The sequence below is a fragment of the Nothobranchius furzeri genome, chromosome 6 (genome assembly GCF_043380555.1).
Source record: "Nothobranchius furzeri strain GRZ-AD chromosome 6, NfurGRZ-RIMD1, whole genome shotgun sequence".
Lineage (NCBI taxonomy): Eukaryota > Metazoa > Chordata > Actinopteri > Cyprinodontiformes > Nothobranchiidae > Nothobranchius > Nothobranchius furzeri.
This window is the reverse complement of record NC_091746.1, coordinates 43,523,715-43,548,618: the sequence shown is the minus strand read 5'-3', so window position 1 is coordinate 43,548,618 and position 24,904 is coordinate 43,523,715. Positions and strand designations below refer to the sequence as shown.

General features: G+C 40.5%; 2 protein-coding genes across 6 annotated transcripts; one reads left to right on the top strand and one right to left on the bottom strand.

Annotated features, from left to right (window-relative positions):
• Window positions 1-269: 269 nt before the first annotated feature.
• Window positions 270-21,532, bottom strand: smad2 (SMAD family member 2). 4 transcript variants are annotated; one of them, XM_015976342.3, is made up of 11 exons: window positions 21,393-21,532; window positions 11,834-12,120; window positions 5,025-5,114; window positions 4,516-4,709; window positions 4,112-4,246; window positions 3,795-3,869; window positions 3,473-3,526; window positions 3,037-3,249; window positions 2,821-2,958; window positions 2,098-2,242; window positions 270-586 (listed from the first exon to the last, which is right to left on the bottom strand). In XM_015976342.3, exons 2-11 carry the CDS (start codon window positions 12,088-12,090, stop codon window positions 463-465), a joined length of 1,425 nt encoding a protein of 474 aa, XP_015831828.1. In that variant the 5' UTR covers window positions 12,091-12,120; window positions 21,393-21,532; the 3' UTR covers window positions 270-462. The 4 variants fall into 4 exon arrangements, with proteins under 4 accessions (XP_015831828.1, XP_070408338.1, XP_015831818.1 ...); XM_070552237.1 differs by lacking the exon at window positions 21,393-21,532 and adding an exon at window positions 14,911-14,967; XM_015976332.3 differs by lacking the exon at window positions 21,393-21,532 and adding an exon at window positions 14,911-14,967 and having other exon boundaries at window positions 3,807-3,869.
• Window positions 21,533-21,998: 466 nt separating this feature from the next.
• LOC107396549 (N-acetyllactosaminide beta-1,3-N-acetylglucosaminyltransferase 2) lies at window positions 21,999-24,540 on the top strand. 2 transcript variants are annotated; one of them, XM_054744185.2, is made up of 2 exons: window positions 21,999-22,199; window positions 22,622-24,540. In XM_054744185.2, exon 2 carries the CDS (start codon window positions 22,649-22,651, stop codon window positions 23,981-23,983), a length of 1,335 nt encoding a protein of 444 aa, XP_054600160.2. In that variant the 5' UTR covers window positions 21,999-22,199; window positions 22,622-22,648; the 3' UTR covers window positions 23,984-24,540. The 2 variants fall into 2 exon arrangements, with proteins under 2 accessions (XP_054600160.2, XP_015831802.3); XM_015976316.3 differs by having other exon boundaries at window positions 22,000-22,203.
• The last annotated feature ends 364 nt before the right edge of the window (window positions 24,541-24,904 follow it).

Here is a 24,904-nt window from a genome sequence, read left to right as displayed (position 1 = left end):
ATAAAGCTGGAGTGGCAGTAGTCAGTCGACCTCATGTAAACCAAACCAGAGCTGTGCTGTGTTGGTATGTAGTGAAGAGTCGAGCTGAACTGCTGGATGGACAGTCGGTTTCTATAATTACAAGGTGGATCCCCAAAAGTACTGTGGTGTTCCTGAGGATGCTGCAGGTTCTTGAGAAAAGTCCAGATGTGGCCTGGTCCATTATTACATCATTCTTCTGATATGAATAATCAATTATTCTGCTGATGAGAACTAAAAGTTCAGCCCGATGTTGAACAAACAGAACCGGCGGGTTTTCAACTCCACTGATTCTACTCCCCTCATCTCTGATGAGGTCCGTTTTCTTTCCTCTTGTTTTTAGAATGTAGTAAATATTTTGATTAAGACTGCATGGTGGTCTCCTTTAGAACAAACCATTGGAATGCTGAGAAATGTCAGCCTGACTTTGAGTCCAACTCTAGCCTAGGACATGCTGGTGCAGCGCACTGTAGGAGAACCCATTTGGGTCAGCACTTTATCCAGCCACTGGAGGGGGCCGTTGAGGTGCAGCTCAATCCAGCATGGGGTACTGGTGACAGTCTGGCGTCTGCAGGAATAAAACAACAAAGGTGAAATTAAAAACTCTGCTTTGTAGCAGTGGCGGCTCCAGAAATTATTTTCTGCAGGTGCTATGAAGGAGCTAGTCTTTTTATTGAGGGTGCCATGAAGGAAGTGGTCATGCGTACCTACTGTTCTCTAAAACACCTTCAACACTAGCAGATGCACGTGTGCACAACACCTCAACAACACCTGGAACAATCATTAATACACATCATAAACATATGATCAATCGCTGACCTTTCCATGAAATCATAAACACATACAGCCACACAGAAAACCATCTATAGTGTTGCAAGGTTAGCTAACGTTAGTGTTAGCATTTCCAGCAGCAAAACCCTCGACTGCTGCGGCGGTTGAGGGTTGACTCTTTTCATCCAGATCCGTAGGTTTTTGTGGGTCTGAGATCACTTCCAAAGATTCATTCGTTTCTGACTGAACCCGTGGAAATATGGGCAACAAAAAGCGATCCATTTTACCACTAGCTCTACCTTTCACTCTTTCACAGGTGGAAAATGAGGTCACAGGTTAACATAAATTTCCTGTTTCGGTTTGTTTTTACTATCTATATGATAATTTACTGATTATTTTTGTTTTGTATGTTAAATATTATCACAATCACACGTTAAATTAAAATTAAATTGTAAAAAAAAAAAAAATAATAAAAAAAATTCTAATATTTACTTGGGGGTGCAATGACTAATCCAGGGGTAGCTATAGTGCCCCCCATGGCGCGCCACTGCTTTGTAGATTAAAAAACTGCTAAATATGACATCACAAAAGACTGACTCACAATGTATTTGAAGCTCTATAACAACAACAACAACAATAATAATAATGTTTAAAAGTATTTTTATATAAACAACAAAATAAACAAGTGGAAGTTTGTAAAACTGAGGTTTACCAAAGGATCAAACACAATGCCTGGCTCAGCGGTCTACTCCTGACTGGCCTGGGCTCCGGAGACAAGTAGAAACTGCTAATCTGTCTTGCAACACAGCTGTGTAACCCTGGCCACTGATAACCAGCCAAAACATTCCCACAAACACTTCTTTCTGTCTGGCTGGCAAAGTGTAAAGAAAAGCTGTGAGCACAAAATAAGTGTGTTGGATGAAAAAGTTCCACATGTCTAAATATTACTCGATTCCACCGACAAGCTTCAGACGCATGCCAACTCTGATTCTGTGCTATAAAAATACATTTGAATGAATTAGCAATTCAAAGCTGTGAGGAAATTCCTGATGTTTTGAATGGAATTTGCTTGTTGTTTGTTTACTAAATGAAATGTAAACATAAGGTAGGCTTTGTTTGTGTGTGTTTTATCTTCCAAAGGCATCTCAATGTCAAAAATGACCTTGTAGCCAAATAAGAGTAACCGTCTTTTTCAGAGTTTACAGCAATTGTTTACTTTCACAGGAACACACACCGGTGGATTTCAGGACAAGAAGTAAAAGCCTATTTGTTTTGGATAACAGAACAAGAACATGATGTGTAACACACCGGTACTCTGCTCCCCAGCCCTTGACGAAGCTCATTCTGATTGTGCACATTCTGGTGAGCTGATACACCGCCTCGAACCCCTGATTCACCGACTGGGCCAGCAAAGCAGCAAACTCCTGGTTGTTAAAAATCTTCAGATTACAGCCTAAAAAACAAAAAACAAATAAATCAACCCACCGAAGACGACGAGTAAGCAAATGCAAGCTTTTGTCTATGAAGCACCGCCTCCTTTTGAATTGTTGTGTTCACTTTAAACAAACATACTTAAAGCAGCTGCTTTGTGATGAGTGGGTGTGCCATCATCAGTCATCCTGCAGAAGGCTTACGAGGACTAACCATTACCTTCATCAAGAGCCTCGTGTTTAGTTTCTGTGCAGCTCTGAAGCTCAGTAATGATCATCTGCACACGGCCCATTTGGTCGGGCGTCCAATGTTCAAACGAACATGGGTACAGATGAGTCAGTGTGTGGGTGAATGTGTGATAAACACTGTCACAACGTGGAGGCTCGCTGTGGCTTTCAACAAGCTTTTACTTCATTTGCAGCTGCAGGAGCAAACCTATTTGGATGGTGAGAAAATATGTGGAGTTTTGCTTATTAGTGGTGATTTTGAATTCATTTACGGATGAAAGCTTTAAATCCAGACCCCAAAAATTAAGTGACTTTTATCAACTGTAAAGAACACTGTGCATCATTAAAAGAACTGGCATGTTTGTGTATAAACCTGGTGGTATCTTGCAGACGGTGGCTGGGTGCCAGCCGTATCGCTGGTTGCAGTTGGGGCTCTGAACAAAGATGGCACTGTCGCTGAGGCACTCGGCGAAGACTTCCCCTCCGATGTAATACAACCTGACGCCACGACCTACACAGTTACAAACAAACAAGGTCAATGACGCTGAAATCCAATTGAAAAAAAAAATCACTATTCACATAATTTTACCTATATGTCTTCTTGTCATTTCGACAGTTGCGTTTCTGTTGACGTTGCTGAGCAGCCCTAAACAGAAGCGTTCTGAGTTGGACGGGTCGGTGAAGCCGTCAACGGTCAGAGACGGCTGGGAGGCATGAAACGTCTCTCCCACCCGCTGGTTCAGCTCATAATAGGCTATGGAACACCAGAAAGCCGGTTCGCTGTAGGTGACGGGCTGCAGGTCTGAAAAGGAATCAAAGCGGACTTATTCATGTCTATAATGCAGAACCGTACCGGTCTCCTGATTTTACTCATGCAAATCTCTGACATGAATGATCACAATTATAATCATCCAGTTCTAATTTTCTTAAAGCTAACAACTATTTAAATTGTACTCTGTTTTAGTCAGGCCTGTAGAGCAAAATGAACGAATGACGTAAACGTAGAAAAAACAACTAAGTCCTACCAAGGCCATGGCTGGTGGGTGACAGGGCGCTCGGGGACATCTCAGCAGGAGAACCTTACAGGTGTAAACATTTCAGATATTATGGCCTTTAGAAAATGGTTAAAATATTTTGTCTGAAGAAATTACGTTTGAGATTAGTTTACAGATAGTAAACAACATTTTGAGCTGAAGGAATTAAATGTCTTTATCCTTAGATTTTACTTCCAAACAAACAAGAATAACTCAAAAAGTTGCATTTAAGGTCTCAAAGCTGATCTGACGACATTTGCTTTGAGAAATGAGACCTAGAGCTGCTCCTACCTACAAGAGTGAGCTAAACTACCTGATTCCATACTTTGATTCATTTGTGGGTCGCTGGTCTCCCCATCTTCACTCATGTAGCCGGGAGGAGGAGTGTCTGGAAACAAATAAGTGATTAAGAATGTTTTTAAGACAAGCCACCGATCCTATAAAAAGGAAAAACTAAATAAAAGAGGTGTGTTTATTATGATAATCACCACGAAAAGCAGTTTTCTTTCTTGTTACAAAGTGCTAATAAAGTTACAGGGTGTAACAATTAGGGCAATTTTATTTTTAGGGTGAAAAGAACATTTGTGGGTTTCTTTTTTTATTGTAAAAGGTTTAAATGTTTATACAAACCTGGTATATAGTTATTAGGTGGATCTATGCCTGCAGGGAAGTTGGTGTTTTCAGGGATAGAGTTTGTAAAGTCATCTAGAGGTGGAAGCTCTGCCAGAACCTCTGTGTGGCGTGGCACCAACACTGGAGGCAGCACTGAGGAGAGAAGTAACAACCAACAAGGCTAACGTTTTAATGACAATTAAAACTGTATAATCAGAGAAAATAAGGAATGGAAATACTGTAAACCACTGAGCCTAATTTCTATTTCTATTAATCTAGACCAGCAGCCAGGTCACAGTAATCGTAACTTATTTCCACTCGGTTGATAGACTTGCCAAAGGAATAATCAACAACTCAAAAGCAAAATTAGGTTCCATCAAAGAAACTAAATATGAAAACATGATTGTTTTAACGATTATTACCAGGCGTCTCAACTCTCTGGTAGTGGTAGGGGTTGACACACACTTCATCCTTCTTGAGGTTGAATGCAAACTGGCATGCATCAATGGCCCTGAGCTCATGGTGGCTGTGAAGATCCGGCCATCGCCACAATCGGCAGTAAATGACATGAGGAAGCCCCTTTCGGTGGGACACCTGAAGACGTCCATCGAGTGACCTGAGACGATTAGGAAAGAGATGATAGCGATAGGAAGAAGTCTAAAAAGAGGCGATGAAAACTTATTTTAGCTGTTTGTGCCTCTATCTAATGTGATGGTGTAAAGCAAGCTGGGTGAAAGGTGCTACTCTGCTGAGAAAACCCACTTCCTGACACTTCAAAGAAAGCTGTACTAGTCCTTTTAAGTACAACTCAGTATTAGTAATGGTATTATGTTTTCAGATTAATGTAGTGCATATACACGACACACTGCTGCCAATAACTCATTATCAGTTTCTGCGAGAGTTGTAGGATGGTGCATTTGAGTGTATTCACCTGCTGTGGTCAGGGTATCCGTACATGCCAGCAGAGTCCCACTGCTCTATCGTATGGCCTGAGCCTAGACCCCAAAGGTCTGAGCAATTGCTACACACACAAACACACACATGTACACACACACACACACGCGCACACACGCACGCACAAGACAAATGCAAAAGTAGAATGATCAAAATAAAAGGAAACAGATGGTAAACACGAGATGCTTTCACTTATGATGATGTCACAGATGTGTACAGTTGGTCTCACAATGACATGAAATGCAGAAATGAAAAAAAAAAAAACATTATCTGCTTTAAAGTAAGAGATCAAAAAATGACATGAAAAAGTGACAAACGCAAACCAGACAGTGATTTGATGCAATCTGGTGAAACGTAAGACTAATTACTTTGAGCCCTTTACAGGGCCAATGTCTATATTTAGACACTTCGACTCACATCATAAATGATGTTGTGTGCCTTTTCACGAACTCTGAGAATTAAAACATTTTACCCAAACAATCATCAGGAATCAAGCTAGTCATAGTTTGTGCCATTCCACCAATCAGTGCGGGGTTATGACGCGCCAAATATTCTTGTGTCTGCAGAGCCAGAAAACTGCTCGGTCTCCTCTCGTTTACGGTCAGATCTCTAAAACTAACAGTGCTAGGATTATGAAACTCATATCACAAGGTTGACTAGTTGTGCCAAATAAGGATATATGTGTTGTAAATGTTAAACCCAATAAAGTTGGTGAAATTACAGCATGAAAATTAAATCTGCCAAATTTGAACATACGCCCTGAAAAAATAAAATTATGAATATTTTTAGGTAAAATTTGTTGTTTTTTAGACATAATCTTCATAAACATGGTAACAGTAATATAACCATAACAATATTGAACATATTTGCAGGTATAAACTAAGATCTATAAAGAAAATGGAGGACAGTTACTGTGCCAGCCAAACTCACCATCAGTGATGATGATGAAGAGGAGGAAGATTATAAGTGTCTTATAATTATATATACTTTAAAAATTAATGGGTTTTTTTTTACTTGTTCGTGTATTTTATTTAGGGATTTATTTTACCAGAACAGGGCCACCTTCCATATTTGATCACTTTGTTTTCTCATAATTCTTGCATGGTAATAACTATTTTAGAAAATTGTAACAAAAGAATACTTTTGTTATATTCTATAAAAACATTCTGGGGTTGACATTTTTAATTTTAAGCTACTTCAATGAGTGACCTGTAAAGGGTTCAACATGTTGAATGATTTATTGTACAAATATGTATCTTCTTAAATCTCTGTTAGTACCGTTGGTGCCAACTATCCTAGTGGGTCCCCGACATAGACAACATGTTCCGGAACTGTGCTGCTCTGGGTGGCTGCATGTTGGAGTAGCTCTGTTGACTATATGTAAGTTTTGCCTTTTCTTGGACATATTTTCTTCTAGTTTTTCTCAAGAAAAACTGTATTTTTTTGAACATTTTACTTTTCTGTTTCTGGTGCTGTGAAGCTTGGAGGATTTTTACTGCTATTTTTTTCACTTTTTGAGCATTTGTTATGATGCGTAACCATGGCAACAAGCTGGTTTACAATCGGGGCAGCTGATTAACATTGGGAAGGCTGACATAATACCTCAACTGAAGCCACAAATCCCAAATGAGCTAAAACGCAAGAAGCGTGGATGCAGAGCGGGAGCAAAACGGAGACAGAGAAAGAGGACATTCAAACCAGTCTTCAGTCAGAGGCTTCTTCAGTTTCGCTGCAACATTGACCGCTACTGGAGATCCTTCCTGCCAACAGCCATTGTAATATACAATAACTCTTTGATGACTTGATTATTATTATTATTCTGAGCTACTACAGCAATCAATTTCCCTCTGGGATTAATAAAGTATTTTTGAATTGAATTGAACTGAATGTCTACAGTATTGGTCACATGACTCAAGGAGTGAGTTTCGGTTTAATTTCCTGAGGAGACAAGTTAAGGCTGTACTGTAGGTGTTGAAAGGATGAAACCTGAGTTTACCTCCTCTGTTCAAAGTTGGTTTTCCATGTTTCACATGTATGTGAAACCAGAAGGCCTGAGACTTATATGACCTTGATGGCCTCGTTAGTCATTAGTAACAAAAATGGCCTTATTAGTGGCTTCTATTGTGTTTGTTTCTAACTTATAAGCCTCTTAAATAGTAATGGCTTGTATCTGATATAGCACCTTCTGGTCCTGGAGCCTCCGCTTTACAACATTATCAGTCATTCACCCATTCACACACAGCCATCTGGTGGGGATGAGCTACATCATAGCCACAGCTGCCCTGGAGCGCACTGACAGAGGCGAGTCTGCCATACACAGGCGCTACCGGTCCCTCCGACCACCACCAGCAGGTAAGGGGGGTTAAGTGTCTTGCCCAAGGACACAACGACAGCAACAGACTGAGTGGGGCTTGAATCTGCAACCTAGGGCAGGGGGTAAACGATTATTTTTAAAACGATTATTCTGACGATTATTTTATCGAACAGTCGACTATTCTAATGACTATTTATACAATTAATCTAATGATTATTTTTCTATTGCACAGTTAATAAAAACCAAAAAATCTCTAATAAATTCCTCCAAAAAATTGATTAATTGTTACTGTAAGAGAATAAACACTACAGGCCTCCCATTTTGTATAACACTGCTTTTATTGTGTTGGTTGGTTATGTTCTGGTGACGTGTAGAACTTGGGAGTGCAGGCTGCTGCCTGAGAGGTGGTTGGAGACGGAGTGTCTCCATGCTGCTTTGTTTTGGTCACTTATGTGCGTGAGGTGAGTGGTGTTACGACTCTTCCTGGGGAGTTTGACTCGTGTGCAAAAAGGAAGGGACAGTAATGTGGGATTTAAAAGTTAAAATGATGATCAGGTTTATTTACAACTACAAAAAAAAAAAATCTTTCCATCCACAGGTTGGGAGTAATAAAACTAATTCTGCCTGTGGGGAATTAAAACAAAAGTACAAATAAGTAGGGGTGTCCCGCTGGGCAAAGATTACAGGGTTTTGGACCAAAATAAGAATCTCCAAAGTTCCAGACTCTAAACTGGGCGGTTAAACCAAACTCAGGTGATATTTTAAACTAAACCGAAAACCCACAACACTCTAAATGTAATAAAAGGGAGATCTGCACCACAAAAAAGATGAACTCTAAACCAAAACGTAACAGCTTATCCCAACGCAAGAAGCTGTTTTCGAAGATGCTAACAGTATCTTTACCAACGTTAAGTTCAAGTTACCAAGTTTAAATAAACCAAAAACACCCAGCAGCAAACAGACCAGCACGGAGGAGAGACTGCTACCACCAAAACAGCTCTCCTAATGTCTGAAAGAAGCTCCTTAATGAAGGGAGAAACGCTCCCGGTGATTTTCTACATCTGCGATAGAGACAGAGCAGCGCATTTGACCCCGGAAGTTGTTGTTCGTTGCCGGGAGACGAAGACGGGCAAAACACGAAAGGAACCTAGTAGCGGACGGACGTTGTTCCGGGTCTTTGGTATTTGGCGGAGATGTTAGTGAAGGCGGAGAAGAGGGCGAACTAGAGGAAAAACAGGCAGATTCCACCTCTATTTACAAACTCCTGGGGATGCAACAAGTGGGCGCGGTGCGTCGACTACCGGATCTGACGTCGACGAATTTTTAGAATCGAGCCCTCGACGTCATCGAGGCTTCGCTACAGCCCTACTGCAACCTTCCAATTACGCTGCGAGCACTTAGCTCCTGTGCCACCGTCGCCTCTTACTCCCAATCTAAGTTTTAGAACTGAAGACGTTTCTCGGATGAGAGCCAAAACATCTTTTGAGCTCACCAGAAACGTCCACCTGTTTTTAATTAAACTCTCAATTTCACATTTATGGGCGTTAGTAGGAAAAGAGAAGTGTGACAGGAAAATGCTCACACACAGATCAGACTAAACAATGATGGGTCCATGAGGATGAAAAGAAATTGACACAAATGAACTTTTTCTAAATTGAATCCCTATGTTAGAACAAAGAAAGGGATTCTGTTGCCTGATCTAAGTATTGTTCATGCCTGCCTGTACAACAGTCTCTAATCTCAACACCCATCAACTTACTCGTTGATCTTTGCTGTTACAAGCAGCAAGCATAGTTCCAATAAATAGGAATGATGGTTTGCCAACTATAGCATTTTTTATGGTGCCTTCTAGGGTTCTACAACTCCCCAAGGTGCTATACAACACAATCTTATTCACCCCTGCACACACACATTCAAACACTGGTGGCGAAGAGCTACAATGTAGCTACAGCTGCCCTGGAGTAGTGACAAACATAAGGCTGCTGAGGAGTGGCACCGGTCCCACCGACCACCACCAGCTGGCAAGGTGGGTTAAATACTACCATTGCAGGGGAGTTAAGTGGACTTGAATGGCAGCTCTCATGGCCTGCCTGCATCTGTTTTGTTCTACATGTTTTATGTGTGTAACCTTGGTCAGGCTGTACTGCAGAGACAAATTTCTATGCTTCAGGACGCTAGGGCACTAACAGTAAAGTTGATTCTGAATAGCCCTTCTGTAAAGAGCCTTTAATGTGAGCTGCTTGTTTGTGATTAAAGCTAAAAAAAGTGAACTCCACATATTTATCTAAGTAAAACTGGATTTTTTGCACAGCAAAACAATGAAAATTACAATTTTTGAAGACATTCAACATTGAAGCTTAAACTTACTCTTGTGAAGTTCTGCACCATTTCAGTCTCAATTGACACATTTCCTACCTCTGCTCAAACAGAAATCTATACACCTGCTATCACCTCACAATTCTTCAGATACCCTGTACATTCTCCACCCAACCTCCACCCACCAAAGAAGACAACTACAAAACCAGAGCCAGGTTATTTATCTTGGTCTTTATCAGGCAAACTTCCTTGAGTTCAAAGGGAAGTCAACTATGCATCAAGAGCCCAGAGGGCAGAAAACGGCTGTGCCTTTTTAAACACTTGCACCTCAGTCTCTACCAGGTTTGTAGAGTCAACATCTAGCCAGAAACCATGTCTGCAGTTAGAACCAAGTTTAGAATTCAAATGTGGACAGGAAAACCAAATACAGATAAGAACAAACTCAAAAACAAGCCACATGACTAGTATGGACGAATAGCACCAGTAATAACTGGCCCTGAAAACACTTTCACTTGCGATCAGATACCCAAGTAATAAAACTACAGGAAATAAAACTAATATTTCTCAACAATTCTACTTTCCATTGACCTTCAATTACTTTTTAACCATTTATGTTAAAGTTTGCAATAGCTTCCTTCACAGTAGATATCAATGTACTACAATGATGTACTGAAAAGTTAAATCAACAAAGATATGAATGATCCGCCGTTTTCCCAATCAAAATTGTGATTTCAAACAAAGCGATCACCTGACCATTGAAGCTGTAGTTTTTTATAACACTCCTGACTGATCCAGGATCTTCTTAGTAAGGCATTACATAACATGGTTAAGCAGATGTTAATACTCTAATAGTTTATTCATGCTTAATGATGCATTAACTGACATTAATAAAGAGACCCTTATTGTAAAGTGTTACCATAAAACTTTACATTATTTAAAAAAAAAGTCTTCCTGTTGACAAGATAAAGATCAGTAGAAACATGGTATCACATTGGGTAAGCACAGATATGCAAATTCACTTAACAAAGGTGTCATTTTCCCCTAAAACCAAACTCCAAAGTAATAAGTGATCTGAAGAGTCATTGTTAGAATAAAGTTTATATTCCTTATTTTGAAGGTCACTGCCGCTCACGTTTTAACAGCCAAGAGTTCATCCACTCACATTTATTATGAGAGAGATGCGTTTGCATGATTTCTTGTTGGATCCCCACTATAACAGAGGCCAAATAGCGCTGATTTTAACAACAAAATGGGACACTGAATTAGTGTCAGCATTGGGGTGGTTTGCCAACTACAGAGCTTGAGCTTAACACAATGTAATAATTCAAATGATGCACGTGTTGTTGTGATGAGGCAATCAAATGAATGTCTCAACAGCTCAGTGTTGATAACTTTTTTCCCTTAAAACAACAGATGTTGGTGACACAGAAGGCTTAGAAGGTGATTACTCTAAAAATTGTCATTGGATTAAATTATTCAGATGTTAGTAAAACCAAAGTAAACAACACCTCTCCAGCCAAGTCTGATACACTTCTCTGATTAACATAGTTTGAGGTTGGCCTAGATGTTGCTAAATTAATTCCTGATTTGAGACCCAAAAGCCAGCTGATTTCTGTAGACATTGTTTAAGGAGCATCTGTTTCCTCAAATCAGGTTTCACTTCTGTTGCTTTAAGTTGCAAACCTATGGCACAGAACGACGGGGAAATGGATCTGCTGTTGCACAACAGCGACTTCACTTCCTGCGACCATTCGTGTGCACATGACTGGTTATTTGAAACTTTCCTTTGTTTGTGAACTCCACACTCTTTTTCAAAATATGTTCCATCTTAGCAGACCAGTGCATGCAAACTGCAAATGGGATTTTGTATCAGCTGTACACCATGCTTGGGATTCTCAGTTGTTGGAAGTCTACACGACTATATATCAAAGAAAAGTGATCAAAAGCAGACCTATCACCCTAAATATTTTCAGACGTGGTGTTGTGACAGTCACCATTGTGACGTGTTTGCCAGCATTAATGTATAAAAATCAACAGTATTAACATTTTATTTAAACAGGTGAAAACTCACTGAAATATCAGATCTTATTTACAATAGTTACCTGGTCCAGAGCCATGCAGAGAATACATAAACAATGTGCATTTCCTGTTCTCACCTGGGTATCGTCACACACTTGGTGTTGCTGTTCTGTGTGCTGATGGCTTTCTCCAGCTCATCCAGCTGACCGGTCTTCTTAAGCTTCTTCACCAGACTTTTCACTGCCTTTTCACACCATTTCTCTTCTTGCCCTCCTCCATTCTGCTCCCCGACACCTCCTATGCCTCCTCCTGCTCCTGCACTCCCTGTTGGAGTCTTCTTCCATCCCAGGAGGCGTTTCACAACAGGAGGAGTGAATGGAAGGATCGAGGACATGATGGCTTGTGTATGGTTTGTTGACTTAGCCTACGAAGAAAAGAACAAGCTCATTCTCAACCTGAAGTAAAAGAAAAGTGCAACAGAAGCTTTATTTGATAAAAACTCTTAAGAAAGCAGGCCTGAGCCACAGCACCCTCACACGGGCCTACAGAGGACTGGTAAAGAGCGTTCTCTCCACAAGCATCTCAGTGTGGCACAAAGCAATGCTTTACCAAATATGGTTATATATTGAGAAAATAATATCTATATTTAATTTAAAAAGTGATTTACATAATTATTGAACAGTCAAAAGTATAGAAAATCGTTATCGATTCGTAGGTACCGGGAATTGGTACTGTATCGTTTCAAATGTCAAAGGTACCCATCCCTAGTGTATCTGCTCTTTTCTACTCAATTCTGATCATTTGAAAATCATGTGATTGAAGCATCCCTAGTCTAATTTCTACTAGAGCTGCAAAATATATCGAAAAATTATCGTCATCGCGATAAAAGGATGTGCGATAGGCCCATCGCAAAACACGGCAAAAACAGCGATAAATGTTTGGTTCAAACATTTCCATCCGTGTCATACATCAGCTTTTTGTAAACCAGCTCTGTTTTTTACGCGGAAGTATTATTTGACCAATGAAATGTAGTCCTTCTGATATGCGGCCAATCAGATGGTTCCATTCACGTAATACGCCCGCCCCCTACATAGACCCTTTTGGAAAGCAACACCCGAACAGAGTTTGCGACGCTGTTCCCTTGTTCGTCATGCTGGCTCAGAGCAACAAAACGCACTTTGTGCTGATGTTTCTGGATTCAGCGCTGCTTTCAAACATGAACGTGACTCCGCTCAGTGTCGTTAATCATTTTTACCGCGCTGACTCCGACATGTGCCAGTGAACTAACCCACCTTCATGTCGCTAGTGTTAGCCCCAGGCTCCAGTTAGCTTCCAGCTAAAAGGCTACAGCACTCTCCTCCCAGTCCCACCCTGCTAAAGAGGGCCTGGAAAAGTTCCCCCACACATCAAAGTGATTTTTCATTCATGAGCTTTTATAACCTTGTTAATCAGGATAGTTGATTTGCTGCTGCACATAAACTGTCAGTCAGAACCTCTGCTAGCCGGTTATCTTAGTTCAATTCAGGGATGTGTATTTTTTAAATTCTGGCGATACGATACATATCACGGTACAGAGGAGACCATACGATATATCACGATATCTTGCAATACATTCAGTCAGATGTTACAAGCATTTTTTTTTACTGAATTTATTGTAAGAATGTTCAATAAAGTTCAAACTGATATGTAACATGTTTAACATGAGGTATCTGAACCATGATGGAGGGATTTACAGTTCATTGGTGGAAATAAAACCTGTTTCACAATGCTGCCAACTAGCGGGTGGCGATTGAATTGCACAAAACGAAAAGAAAATACACAAAAGTTTGCATGTAAATTCTGTCAAGAATTAGATACACGGCTTTTGAATATCGATGTAATAATCACAGGAAAAAATAGCACGATATATTGCCATATCGATATTTCTGATACACAGTTTTTGAATATCGATATAATATTGCTGGGGAAAAATATCACGATATATTGCCATATCGATATTTTCTTACATCCCTAGTTCAATTTGTTAGCTTGTTATCACATTCATAGTTGCAGTTTCATCATCTGAGCTGCTTTTTAAGATCTAGCTAAACTTGTTCAATTTGGGGTTAAAAACAAACGTTTTCACATATTTTCCATGTAGTTTTTTACCAGTTCCTCTTCTGAAAGGTAGACAGTTGTTTTTCTCTTTCCCTCAAAAAATCTTAATTTTCTCCTAGTTTGGCCCAGCACAGTTCACTTCCCAATTACAGCAACAGCCTTCTATCATAACCACATAAGTGGAGAAAATGTTCAGTAGCAATGAGAGAATTTGCTGTTGCATTTAAGTGATGTTAACTATTATTTAACATTTAAAGTAATTTTCTGATTTTTTTTTTTTATTTATTCAAAAAACCCTGGTAAGGGATGTTTTTCTGTATTTGGAGCATCAGAAAAAGTTTTACGGTGGAGGGGATGTTTTAAAGTCACTGAGAAACTGCATGCATGCAGTTTGTTGTTTTGCTGCTAATACAGTAGCAGGTGCAGCTGCATATTTTTGCAATAAAAATGTTATGTTGTAATGGAATTCATGTATTAGTTTTTGTTTGCTTTAAACCCAGAGCAGCCATCACACGCCAGATGACATCAACACTGCATACTTAAGTATTTGTTCATTTATCGCGAGTAATATCGATATCGCAATATTAAGCACGGTTATCGAATATCGCAGGTTCTCCTAATATCGTGCAGCCCTAATTTGATCTATTAATTTAACTTGGACAAACTCAATTTGATTTCTTATAACCTATTAACGCAATTAATTGAAGTTGGATCACCGATTCCCTTTTACAATGTGAGGCAAGTGAATGGAAACCACAGACTGACCTTTGTACTCGACCTTTAGCCGATCGACAGGTGCACCCCTAGTTGTTTAAAAACTGAGCTTTCTACCTTTGAGAGCTGGTAAATTTTTACTTAGAGGTGGAATAGCCCTTTAACCAGAATTATAACCAAAGCACAACATAATCAGCATTTTACCGGTCACTTGATGGTCATATCAGACAACCATGTGACATTTACAAAACACTTCAAAGTTATTATATTATAAGCAAACTTTCCATGTCGCTGTTTCACACTCAAGTCAGAGAAATTTTATTTTTGACGCATAAAACTTCTTCGTGTTGTCATGTTCTTATGTCTAATTTTTTTGTTTGCTCTGACATTTGGATTTACTAACAGGCATTGTTGGTCTTCCATCAGGCAGTCATCTCAACAGCAGCAGCAAGAGGCCACAGAAACCACCACCAGACGGAGAACGGCCTTGGGAGAGGACAAGAAGCAGAGGCTGTGGGAGAAGATCTGCAACACCATCCTGACTCACACCAGAGAGAGGTTCTCCTTCACCAACCACCTGGTCAGTGCCACACTGCTACAAGCAAAAATGTTTGAGCAGCACTGCCACACATTTCCCACGGGTGCTCTGAATGCCACGGTGGAGGCATACCCCATGCTCAACAAGAACAAACTGAAGACAGAACTATCTCTGGTCTATGAGAACCCTGAGTTCAGGAGCTGCTGCGGTGCGCTGGCGCTGTTTCAGCTTCTCATGAGATACAACCTCCAGGACACGTTTTCTGAGACTGTCGCTTTGATGAGCATCCTCATCACAACCCCAATGACGACAGCTGAGGCTGAGAGGTGCTTCTCAACTCTCAAAAGAATTAAGACATTTCTGAGAAATTCAATGGGCCAGGAACGCCTTGATGCGCTGGCCATGCTGTCCATAGAGAGGGAGCTAGTCTGGTCCATGCCTGACTTCAATGAGAAGGTCATCGATCACTTTGCTGCTTTGAAAGACAGACGAGCAAAGTTTCATTACAAATGAACACGTTCCATAATCTTTGCTTGTGGCATAAACTACTCGCTGTGAAACTTTTATTTCTTTTACTCAAAATGCAACAAACCAGATTGTGAAAACTTAATAGATTGATGAAACAATTCACAGAACCCTATTTTCTTTTGTAAAAATGTACAGATATCTGATTTATTGCTGATTGTTTTTTAAATATACTTTCTCTATTCTGTTTGTTGTGTTCAACTTGTTCATTGATCATACATTTTATACTTACAGGCCTGTATTCATGATAAATTGTAGATTAGTTTTCACATTTAATCTAAATATGACTATTGCATCACAGCATTAAACAAATATATATATATATATATATATATATATATATATATATATATATATATATATATTTTTTTTTTTTACCTTGAATTTGGTTGCTGTTTTGGGTATCACCTGCCCCACCAGAGGTGAAAGGACACTGGACCACTGCTACACTACGGTCAAGGACGGCTACAAGGCACAAACTCGCCCTCCGTTTGGCAAATCCGATCATGCTGCCATCTTTCTCATGCCAAAATACAAACAACGGCTGAAATAGGAAGTTCCGGTTCAGAGGAAAGTCACGCATTGGACGGACCAATCAGTGGCTGCATTACAGAACGCACTTGACGACGCAGACTGGGACATGTTCAGAAACAGCTCCAATAATGACGTCAACGTGTTTACGGAAGCGGTTGTGGGATTCATCGGGAAACTAGCGGATGATACCGTGGAGACAAGGACTATCACTACGTATCCCAACCAGAAGCCGTGGGTGGATAAACCATCCGCAAAGCTCTGAGATCCCGCACCGCTGCCTACAACATGGGACTCGCAACGGGGAACATGAACCCGTACAAAGCCGCGTCATATGACGTGCGGAAGGCGGTGAAAGAGGCGAAGCAGTGCTACGGAGGGAAACTAGAGTCACAACTCCAACAGAGTGACTCTAGGAGCCTGTGGCGGGGACTGAGGACAATAACGGATTATAAAGCACCAACAACCGGTATGACGAACGCGGACGCGACTCTGGCAGACGAGCTGAACACTTTCTATGCTCGCTGGACTCCAACTATGCTAGCGCCGCTAACGGCTGCTGACAGGAAGATACTGCCTGCACCGGAAACGTGCTCGTCATCGAGCATGACGTGAGGAGAGCCTTCAAGAGAGTGAACACCAGGAAAGCAGCAGGACCAGACGACATCCCAGGTCGTCTCCTCAGAGAATGCGCATACCAGCTAGCTCCTGTGTTCACTGAGATATTCAACATCTCTTTATCTCAGTCGGTGATCCCCACATGCTTCAAGGAGTCCATCATTGTTCCTGTCCCGAAGAAACCCCACCCTGCTTCTCTCAATGACTTTTGCCCCGTAGCCCTCACCTCAGTAGTGATGAAGTGTTTTGAACGCCTGGTCAGAGACTTCATCATTTCTTCACCACCAGACACACTACAATTCGCTTACCGTCCAAATCGTTCTACAGACGATGCCATCTGTCATCTCCTCCACACATCACTCACTCACTTGGACACTAGAAGGGGGAATTATGTTCAAATGCTCTTCATCGACTACAGTTCTGCATTTAATACCATAATTCCCTCCACACTCACCACCAAACTGGAGAACCTGGGACTGAGCTCATCTATGTGTCAGTGGATCTCCAACTTCCTAACTGGCAGACCACAGGCAGTAAGGATGTGCGGACATGTCTCAGCCTCCACCACTCTCAGCACTGGAGCCCCCCAGGGGTGTGTTCTAAGCCCCCTGCTGTACTCTTTGTACACATATGACTGTGTGGCCAGTACCAGCTCCACCACCATCATTAAGTTTGCCGACGATGCCGTCGTGGTGGGCCTGATCTCTGACAACAACGAGGCGGCCTACTTGAAGGAGGTTAGGAATCTGGAGACCTGGTGCCAGAGGAACAACCTCCTTCTAAACGTCAGTAAAACGAAGGAGTTGATGGTGGACTTCAGTACTAAGCAGGAGAGGAACTACCAGATCCCTGTCATCAACGAGTGCCCAGTGGAGAGAGTGGGCAGCTTCAAATAACTCGGTGTTCACATCACACAGGACCTGTCATGGTCCTTTCACATCAACACTGTGATGAAAAAGGCCAGACAGCATCTCTACTACCTCAGATGCTTGAGAGACTTCAGACTGCCCCCCAGGGTGCTCAGGAATAGGGCTGCACGATATTAGGAAAACCTGCGATATTCGATAACAGTGCTTAATATTGCGATATCGATATTACTCACGATAAATGAACAAATACTAAAGTATGCAGTGTTGATGTCGTCTGGCGTGTGACGTCTGCTCTGGGTTCAAAGCAAACAAAAACTAATGCATGAATTCCATTACAACATACCATTTTTATTGAAAAAATATGCAGCTGCACCTGCTACTGTATTAGTAGCAAAACAACAAACTGCATGCATGCAGTTTCTCAGTGACTTTAAAACATCACTGCCACCATAAAACTTTTTCTGATGCTCCAAATACAGAAAAACATCCCTTACCAGGGTTTTTTGAAGAAATAAAAAAAATCTGAAAGTAAGTTTAAATGTTAAATAATAGTTAACATCACTTAAATGCAACAACAATTTCTCTCATTGCTACTGAACATTTTCTCCACTTATGTGGTTATGATATAAGGCTATTGCTGTAATTGGGAAGTGAACTGTGCTAGGCCAAACTAGGAGAAAATAAAGATTTTTTGAGGGAAAGAGAAAAACAATTGTCTACCTTTCAGAAGAGGAACTGGCAAAAAAAAACTACATGGAAAATATTTGAAAACGTTTGTTTTTAACACCAAATTGAACAAGTTTAGCTAGATCTTAAAAAGCAGCTCAGATGATGAAACTGCAACTATGATTGTGATAACAAGCTAACAAATTGAACTAGCTCCTCTAAGACAACCGGCTAGCAGAGCTTCTGACTGACAGTTTATGTGCAGCAGCAAATCAACTATCCTGAATGACAAGGTTATAAAAGCTCATAAATGAAAAATCACTTTGATGTGTGGGGGAACTTTTTCAGGCCCTCTTTAGCAGGGTGGGACTGGGAGGAGAGTGCTGTAGCCTTTTAGCTGGAAGCTAACCGGAGCCTGGGGCTAACGTCACCACCCGGTGGAACACTAGCGACATGGAGGTAGGTGGGTTGGTTCACCGGCACGTATCGGAGTCAGCCCGGTTATTATCAGCTGCTTAACGACACCGAGCGGACTCACGTTCACGTTTGAAAGCAGCGCTGATTCCAGAAACCTCAGCACAAAGTGTGTTCGTTGCTCTGAGCCAGCATGACGAACAAGGGAAGCGAGCAGCAGTGGAAAGCGGGGGCGGAGAGGAGATAGTGGAATTTTGGGGTAAGGGTCTACGTAGGGGCGGGCGTATTACGTGAATGGAACCATCTGATTGGCCGCATATCAGAAGGACTACATTTGATTGGTCAAATAATACTTCCGCGTAAAAAACAGAGCTGGTTTACAAAAAGCTGATATATGACACGGATGGAAATGTTTGAACCAAACATTTATCGCCGTTTTTTACGTGCTTTGCGATGGGCCTATCGCACGTCCTGTTATCGCGATGACGATAATTTTTCGATATACTGTGCAGCCCTACTCAGGAACTTTTACTCGTGCACCATAGAGAGCATCCTGACGGGGAACATCGTAACCTGGTTCGGGAACAGCACCATTTAGGACAGACGAGCTCTGCAGAGGGTTGTACAATCAGCTGAGCGCACCATCCGCTCCGAGCTCCCTGACCTGCACTCAGTCTACAGCAGGCGGTGCTGGACCAAGGCCAGGAAGATCGTGAAGGACCTCAGCCATCCCAACAACAGACGGTTCTCTCTGTTGAGGTCAGGAAACAATTCCGCTCCCTGAAGACCAACACAGAGAGGCTGAGGAGGAGTTTCTTCCCGCAGGCGATACGGTCTTTAAATCACAACACCAAATAGTAAGTGGCCTCACATATGGTTCTCACACACTCTGGACAGTCTGGACTTTGCTTAAGCATAGTTGCACTGCAGAAGTCACTTACAATGTGGTTTGCACAACTCTGGACATTATATTTTTTCATTTCCATTTAATACTTGTTCAGCTGCTGTTATTGTATAGGTATTTTTTTTTCTTCATACATTCTTATACATTTCCATACTGTGTTTTTTGTTGTACAGTTACTTTATTCTCAACTTCAACTTATATATATTTTATCTTATTCTTTCCCAGCTAAATTTACCTTTTATTCTAATTTGTATTGTATTGTGTATTTTGTTGTACAGCTATTCTATTATTCAACTTTAATTCAGATATATTTTACCTTACTCTTTCCCAGTTAAATTTACCCTTCATTCTAATTCGTGGTGTACAGTTATTTTATTTTCAACTCTTAGGTCACGAGCAGTTGTGTAAGGCATTTCACTACATTTCGTACTGTGTATGACTGTGTGTGACAAATAAAATTTGAATTTGTTTTACACTTAAGGTAATAGTTTCTGATTTACTTACTTTACTGTAATATTTGAGTATTAACTTGCTGAAGGGCCAAAAGAATCACATTGCTTAGAAAAACTATCGGCTGACTTAGATAATAGGTTTGTAGAGCCATATGAGGAAATTAAAATTTAGTTAAACAGGTAGACTTTAGGGGAAAAAAGGGTAGACTTTGTCGTCATGCATTGCCCCCTCTGCATTAGACTGATTTGTGATTTTTTTTCCACTGTAAAATTCTTCCTTATTGGACTTTTAAGTTAATTTAGTCTCAACCGAACTAAGATGGTAAACACGTTTTTTCCTTTATGAGACATTAGACTGTTGCCAAAGCATATGTTGGACTTTTTGCTAGGTTGAAGCAGTGTTGATGTGATGAAGAATCTTTCAGTTCAACAGGAAGACATGAAAGATTTGATGGGTTGTGTGTATTACATACAAGCTGTTTCTTAGAAAAAAAATAATCTTTTTATACTATTATTATTCCAACTGATATATCTTACTAGCCTGGCAAGCCAGACTAAATAAATGTATTATTTTAACTTTGCAAAGCAAGAATTTGGTCTAGTTCACTAGGCTAGTATCTTACAGGTTTACAACAATTTCTAAACAGCTAATCTAGCTTAGCCCTTGGAATGGTTAGAAATACAAACAAACAAATAGAAGTGTCTGGATCTACTAGATGAAAAACACCATAGATCAAGATAGAGTGCATTAGCTTCTCCATTGCTTTCATACAAGAAAGTTAACCACTTCAGCTAATGACTGATTGTTGAAAAGGCAGCTGGAAATAACAGGGGAAAACGTTAAAAGCGGAAAGCTTCAGTAAACAAAGTCACGATGCAAGTCAGAGAAACATGAGGAAAAGAAACGTGATGCGTCTACAACACATCTCCACATTCTGGTGCAGCTATCAGAGTATTGTGGATAACCCGAGCACCGTTATTTTGTAAGCAGCGTCTGGTTTTAGTGTGAGAAACTGTGTGTTTGGGTTACGTCCTCCACAAAAACACACACGAAGGGAAGAATAAGCTAACGCTATTACCGGGGGTTCAAAACAAGCCGTCAGTGTTGACTGATTTAATTCACATATAATCGAAGCCACGTCTTTGTTGAATGTTCTTTGAGTATGTGTACGGTTAAATCACCAAAGTTTATTTTGTCTAAAACGACTGAAACCCCACAGCTCCTTCTCCCCTTCGCCACCAAAAGAGTATGAAAAAAATATGCTAGCAAGCTTGCTACTTAGTGCCCAGAGACCAATAAACAGGTTTGTTTCATGTTATGTTGCTAAAAAAAATCTAATCACTTTCAAGGTTAGAAAGAGTACTTACCCAACAGCAATGTGAAATAAGGTTGAACGGTCATTCAGGTACCTGTTAGGAAAACGTCGTTCAATTTAAAAACGTGCGTAGGGACAATTTCCACCTATGATTCGCCGGAACGATAGCCCCTCACTCATTCCTCACTCAACCAAACGTGTTTCTCCTCTCGCAAGACATGAACGTTAAGCGGTACCACTACATCCCGCCCATTTTCTATTTCTATTGGCTAAAAGCAGGAAACTAACAAATCGTCAATACCGTTCTGGATTTCTATTAGCTTAATGGTACGTCTGTCATATATTGTTCTACACAAAGGCATTTTTGTAACGTTTTTTAGTAATCAGATAGATAGATAGATAGATAGATAGATAGATAGATAGATAGATAGATAGATAGATAGATAGATAGATAGATAGATAGATAGATAGATAGATAGATAGATAGAAAATTATATGTAAAATAACATTTATAATAATGACATGTGGTTGGGTCGACTCTGGCAATATCATGCAAATTTCACCTGCCGAACGTGGATGCAAATCATAATCTATGTCGGAGGATTTACAGAGTTAAATGTGGTCAAGCCCGCCATCCCTGTATTTTTCCCCTCAATTAAGATCCAAAGAGCGCATGCGCACAGGTTTCTTAACCTGGCACTTGTTACACAGCTTCTGCTGATACAGAGCATCGTGAAACGCCGTCTGTTATGGATAGAAATTATGGTGGACAGAAGTGCTTTCGGGTATCCAGTTAAAAACGGATGAAAACAATACCAGAATGAATACTATCGATTAATGCATATCATCTTTCCTGATCGTGAGTAAGTTTGAGGCTTACCTTCTATTATTTTCCTGAATATTAGTTTTGTAAACACTAACGAGTGGCAAAAAATAGACTATGTTACGAGTATGTGGGAATAAGTTGGGATGTTGAATTAGCCTGCTAGTTTATTTGAGTGAGAGAAAAAACATCATGGAGGAGGGAATTGTTTGATATCACATTTTCTGTAGAATGGTCTGTGTTTCTACAAACAAGCATCCAGCTTCACAGGTTGATGCTGTGGCTGTGTGAACAAGTACAGCTAATAACCCCCACTGGATCATCACCAAGGAGACATAAACTCCTGAGTGTTTGCTGGGGTTTATCACATTGCTGTTGCAACTGATGTGAGAACAGAGCCTAATAAAATCCAGTTTTGATCACTGAAAAACATTAATACTGTATTTTTCTTTGCATAGGTGTGTCTGACTTGTTTATGTCTAGAAATGGGAAGATGCTGCAAGTGCAACGGGAGACTGTTGTGCATGTGTCTGCTGCCCTGTATGATGACTGGTCACCTTGTGATTTATATCATGGTGTCCATATTTGTTACCATCTCTCACTTTCCTCCAAAAATAACTATTCACTACATTGCTCCTGGGATTTCAACAAACTCTGCTGCTTTAGCCCCTCATCCAGTAAGCCCTTTCTGGAGCCTTCGCTTGGAGGACAGTGCAATATGGAACCAGTTGCAGCATGCTTGGGACCGTCAATACAATCCCATTTTGAGAGGAAACACATCTGGAATGATGAGCAAATCAAAGGCTCGGCTTTCAACAGAAATCGAGGATGAATGTCTTTCCAACTGCATGTCACGCAAGTGTACAGTTCCTCGTGTGCATGATGAAGACAATCTACCTGAGCAAATCAGGGAATTTATTGGGTCAATGCACTGCAGAGAGTACCCACTCCTTATCAATCAGCCCAATCTCTGCAGGAACAACTTCAGAATAGAGTCCCCGATGCTTTTCATGGCAATCAAATCTCAAGTCGGAAACTTTGAAAACCGACAAGCTATACGTGAAACTTGGGGTCATAGCGGTCTGGTAAAAGGGGAATCAAGTAAAAAGTGGGGACTAGTGCGCACAGTTTTTCTGCTTGGAAGACAGGACTCGAGCACAGGTCCTCACCCAGATCTTCAAAACCTCCTGGATCTTGAAAACCAGAAGTATGGAGATATTCTTCAATGGGATTTCAGAGACACGTTCTTCAATTTAACCCTGAAGGACTTGTTGCTTTGGCGATGGCTCCAGCAGTACTGCCCAACACCATTCTTTATCTTCAAAGGCGATGATGATGTCTTTGTTCGAACAGATGCTCTTCTGGATTACCTGCACAAGGTGAGGGAGGAACATGTTCTGTGGAGAGCCTACACTAATGAAACAGACTTGAATTTGTTTGTAGGGGATTTGATCAGTAATGCAATGCCAAACCGTGAGCCATCTGCTAAATATTACATACCAGAAAGTTTCTACAAAGGTGCCTATCCACCTTATACTGGAGGGGGAGGGGTGGTGTATTCTGGCTCACTAGCATTACGTTTGACAGAGGTGTCTGAGAGGGTCCGTCTTTTCCCAATTGATGACGTGTATCTTGGCATGTGCCTGCACAGACTAGGGATCACTCCGAGCCATCACCCGGGGTTTTTAACTTTTGATCTCTCTTTTACAGACAAGGACAATCCCTGTGCATATAAATCAGTTCTGCTTGTTCACAGACGAAGTCCGAAAGAGATGTTATTACTGTGGAAGCAGCTTCAGAATCTGCACAGTCAATGCTGAAAGTTATTTGCTAACCAAATAGGATTCACTATAAATGACTTATCTCACCACACTCATTTGAAAAAAGGTGACACTGTCAAAACACCATCAAGGATGATGCAAGATGGCAGTACCATGTTAAGGTCACAGTTAATGAGCCTTTTTTCCCCTGAATAGTCATTTAACTTGAAGGAAACTGCTCTACCTCAAAGGGTACTTTGTAAGACCTTTACAGAACACATGGTACTTTTTGTTCGTTCTGGTATGAATCTTTCTACTAGTGACTGTCTTGTGCAGACATTAAAATGTTCATTTTACCGTGTTTTTGTAAAAACAAATGTTGATTGTTTGCCGGTGCATGCTTTTCTTTAATTTGCCATTCACTATAGATTATTTAGACTATTTATTTTAAAAAAAAATTATTTAATAATTTATTTGTATATGTACTGTAGTGAAAGCTATTGTTTTTTCCAGTGTCCAACTTTAAAATGGAAATAGAACAGAAAGAATCAGAAAATACATTGTCACTAAGGTTTGACAAGTAATTGTAATATGTACAGTAAACTCATGCAACTCAAGATGATGGTTTCATCCTAATTCCAAAGTGAGTTTACTTGTGTTTGAACATCGAAAGCGTTCCTTTCTTCTTCAGATGCTACATACATGTACAATATAATCCTAAGTAAATAATATCTTTATATAATTTAAATAAATTTATCAATTACAAAACCGTGGTTATAAAGTCTTGTTTCTTTGAATAATGTTAATTAATAATCTGTGCAATTAAAACATTTTCCATAATTTTTCTATTCTATTCTATTCTGAAGAAACTACCCCATGTCATCTTTCTAAGAGGGCTGCAAGGCTGAAAACCACCAGAGAAGCGCTCCACTCTCCTCAATATTACATTGCATACATGTCTAGCCTTAATTATTGATCTTG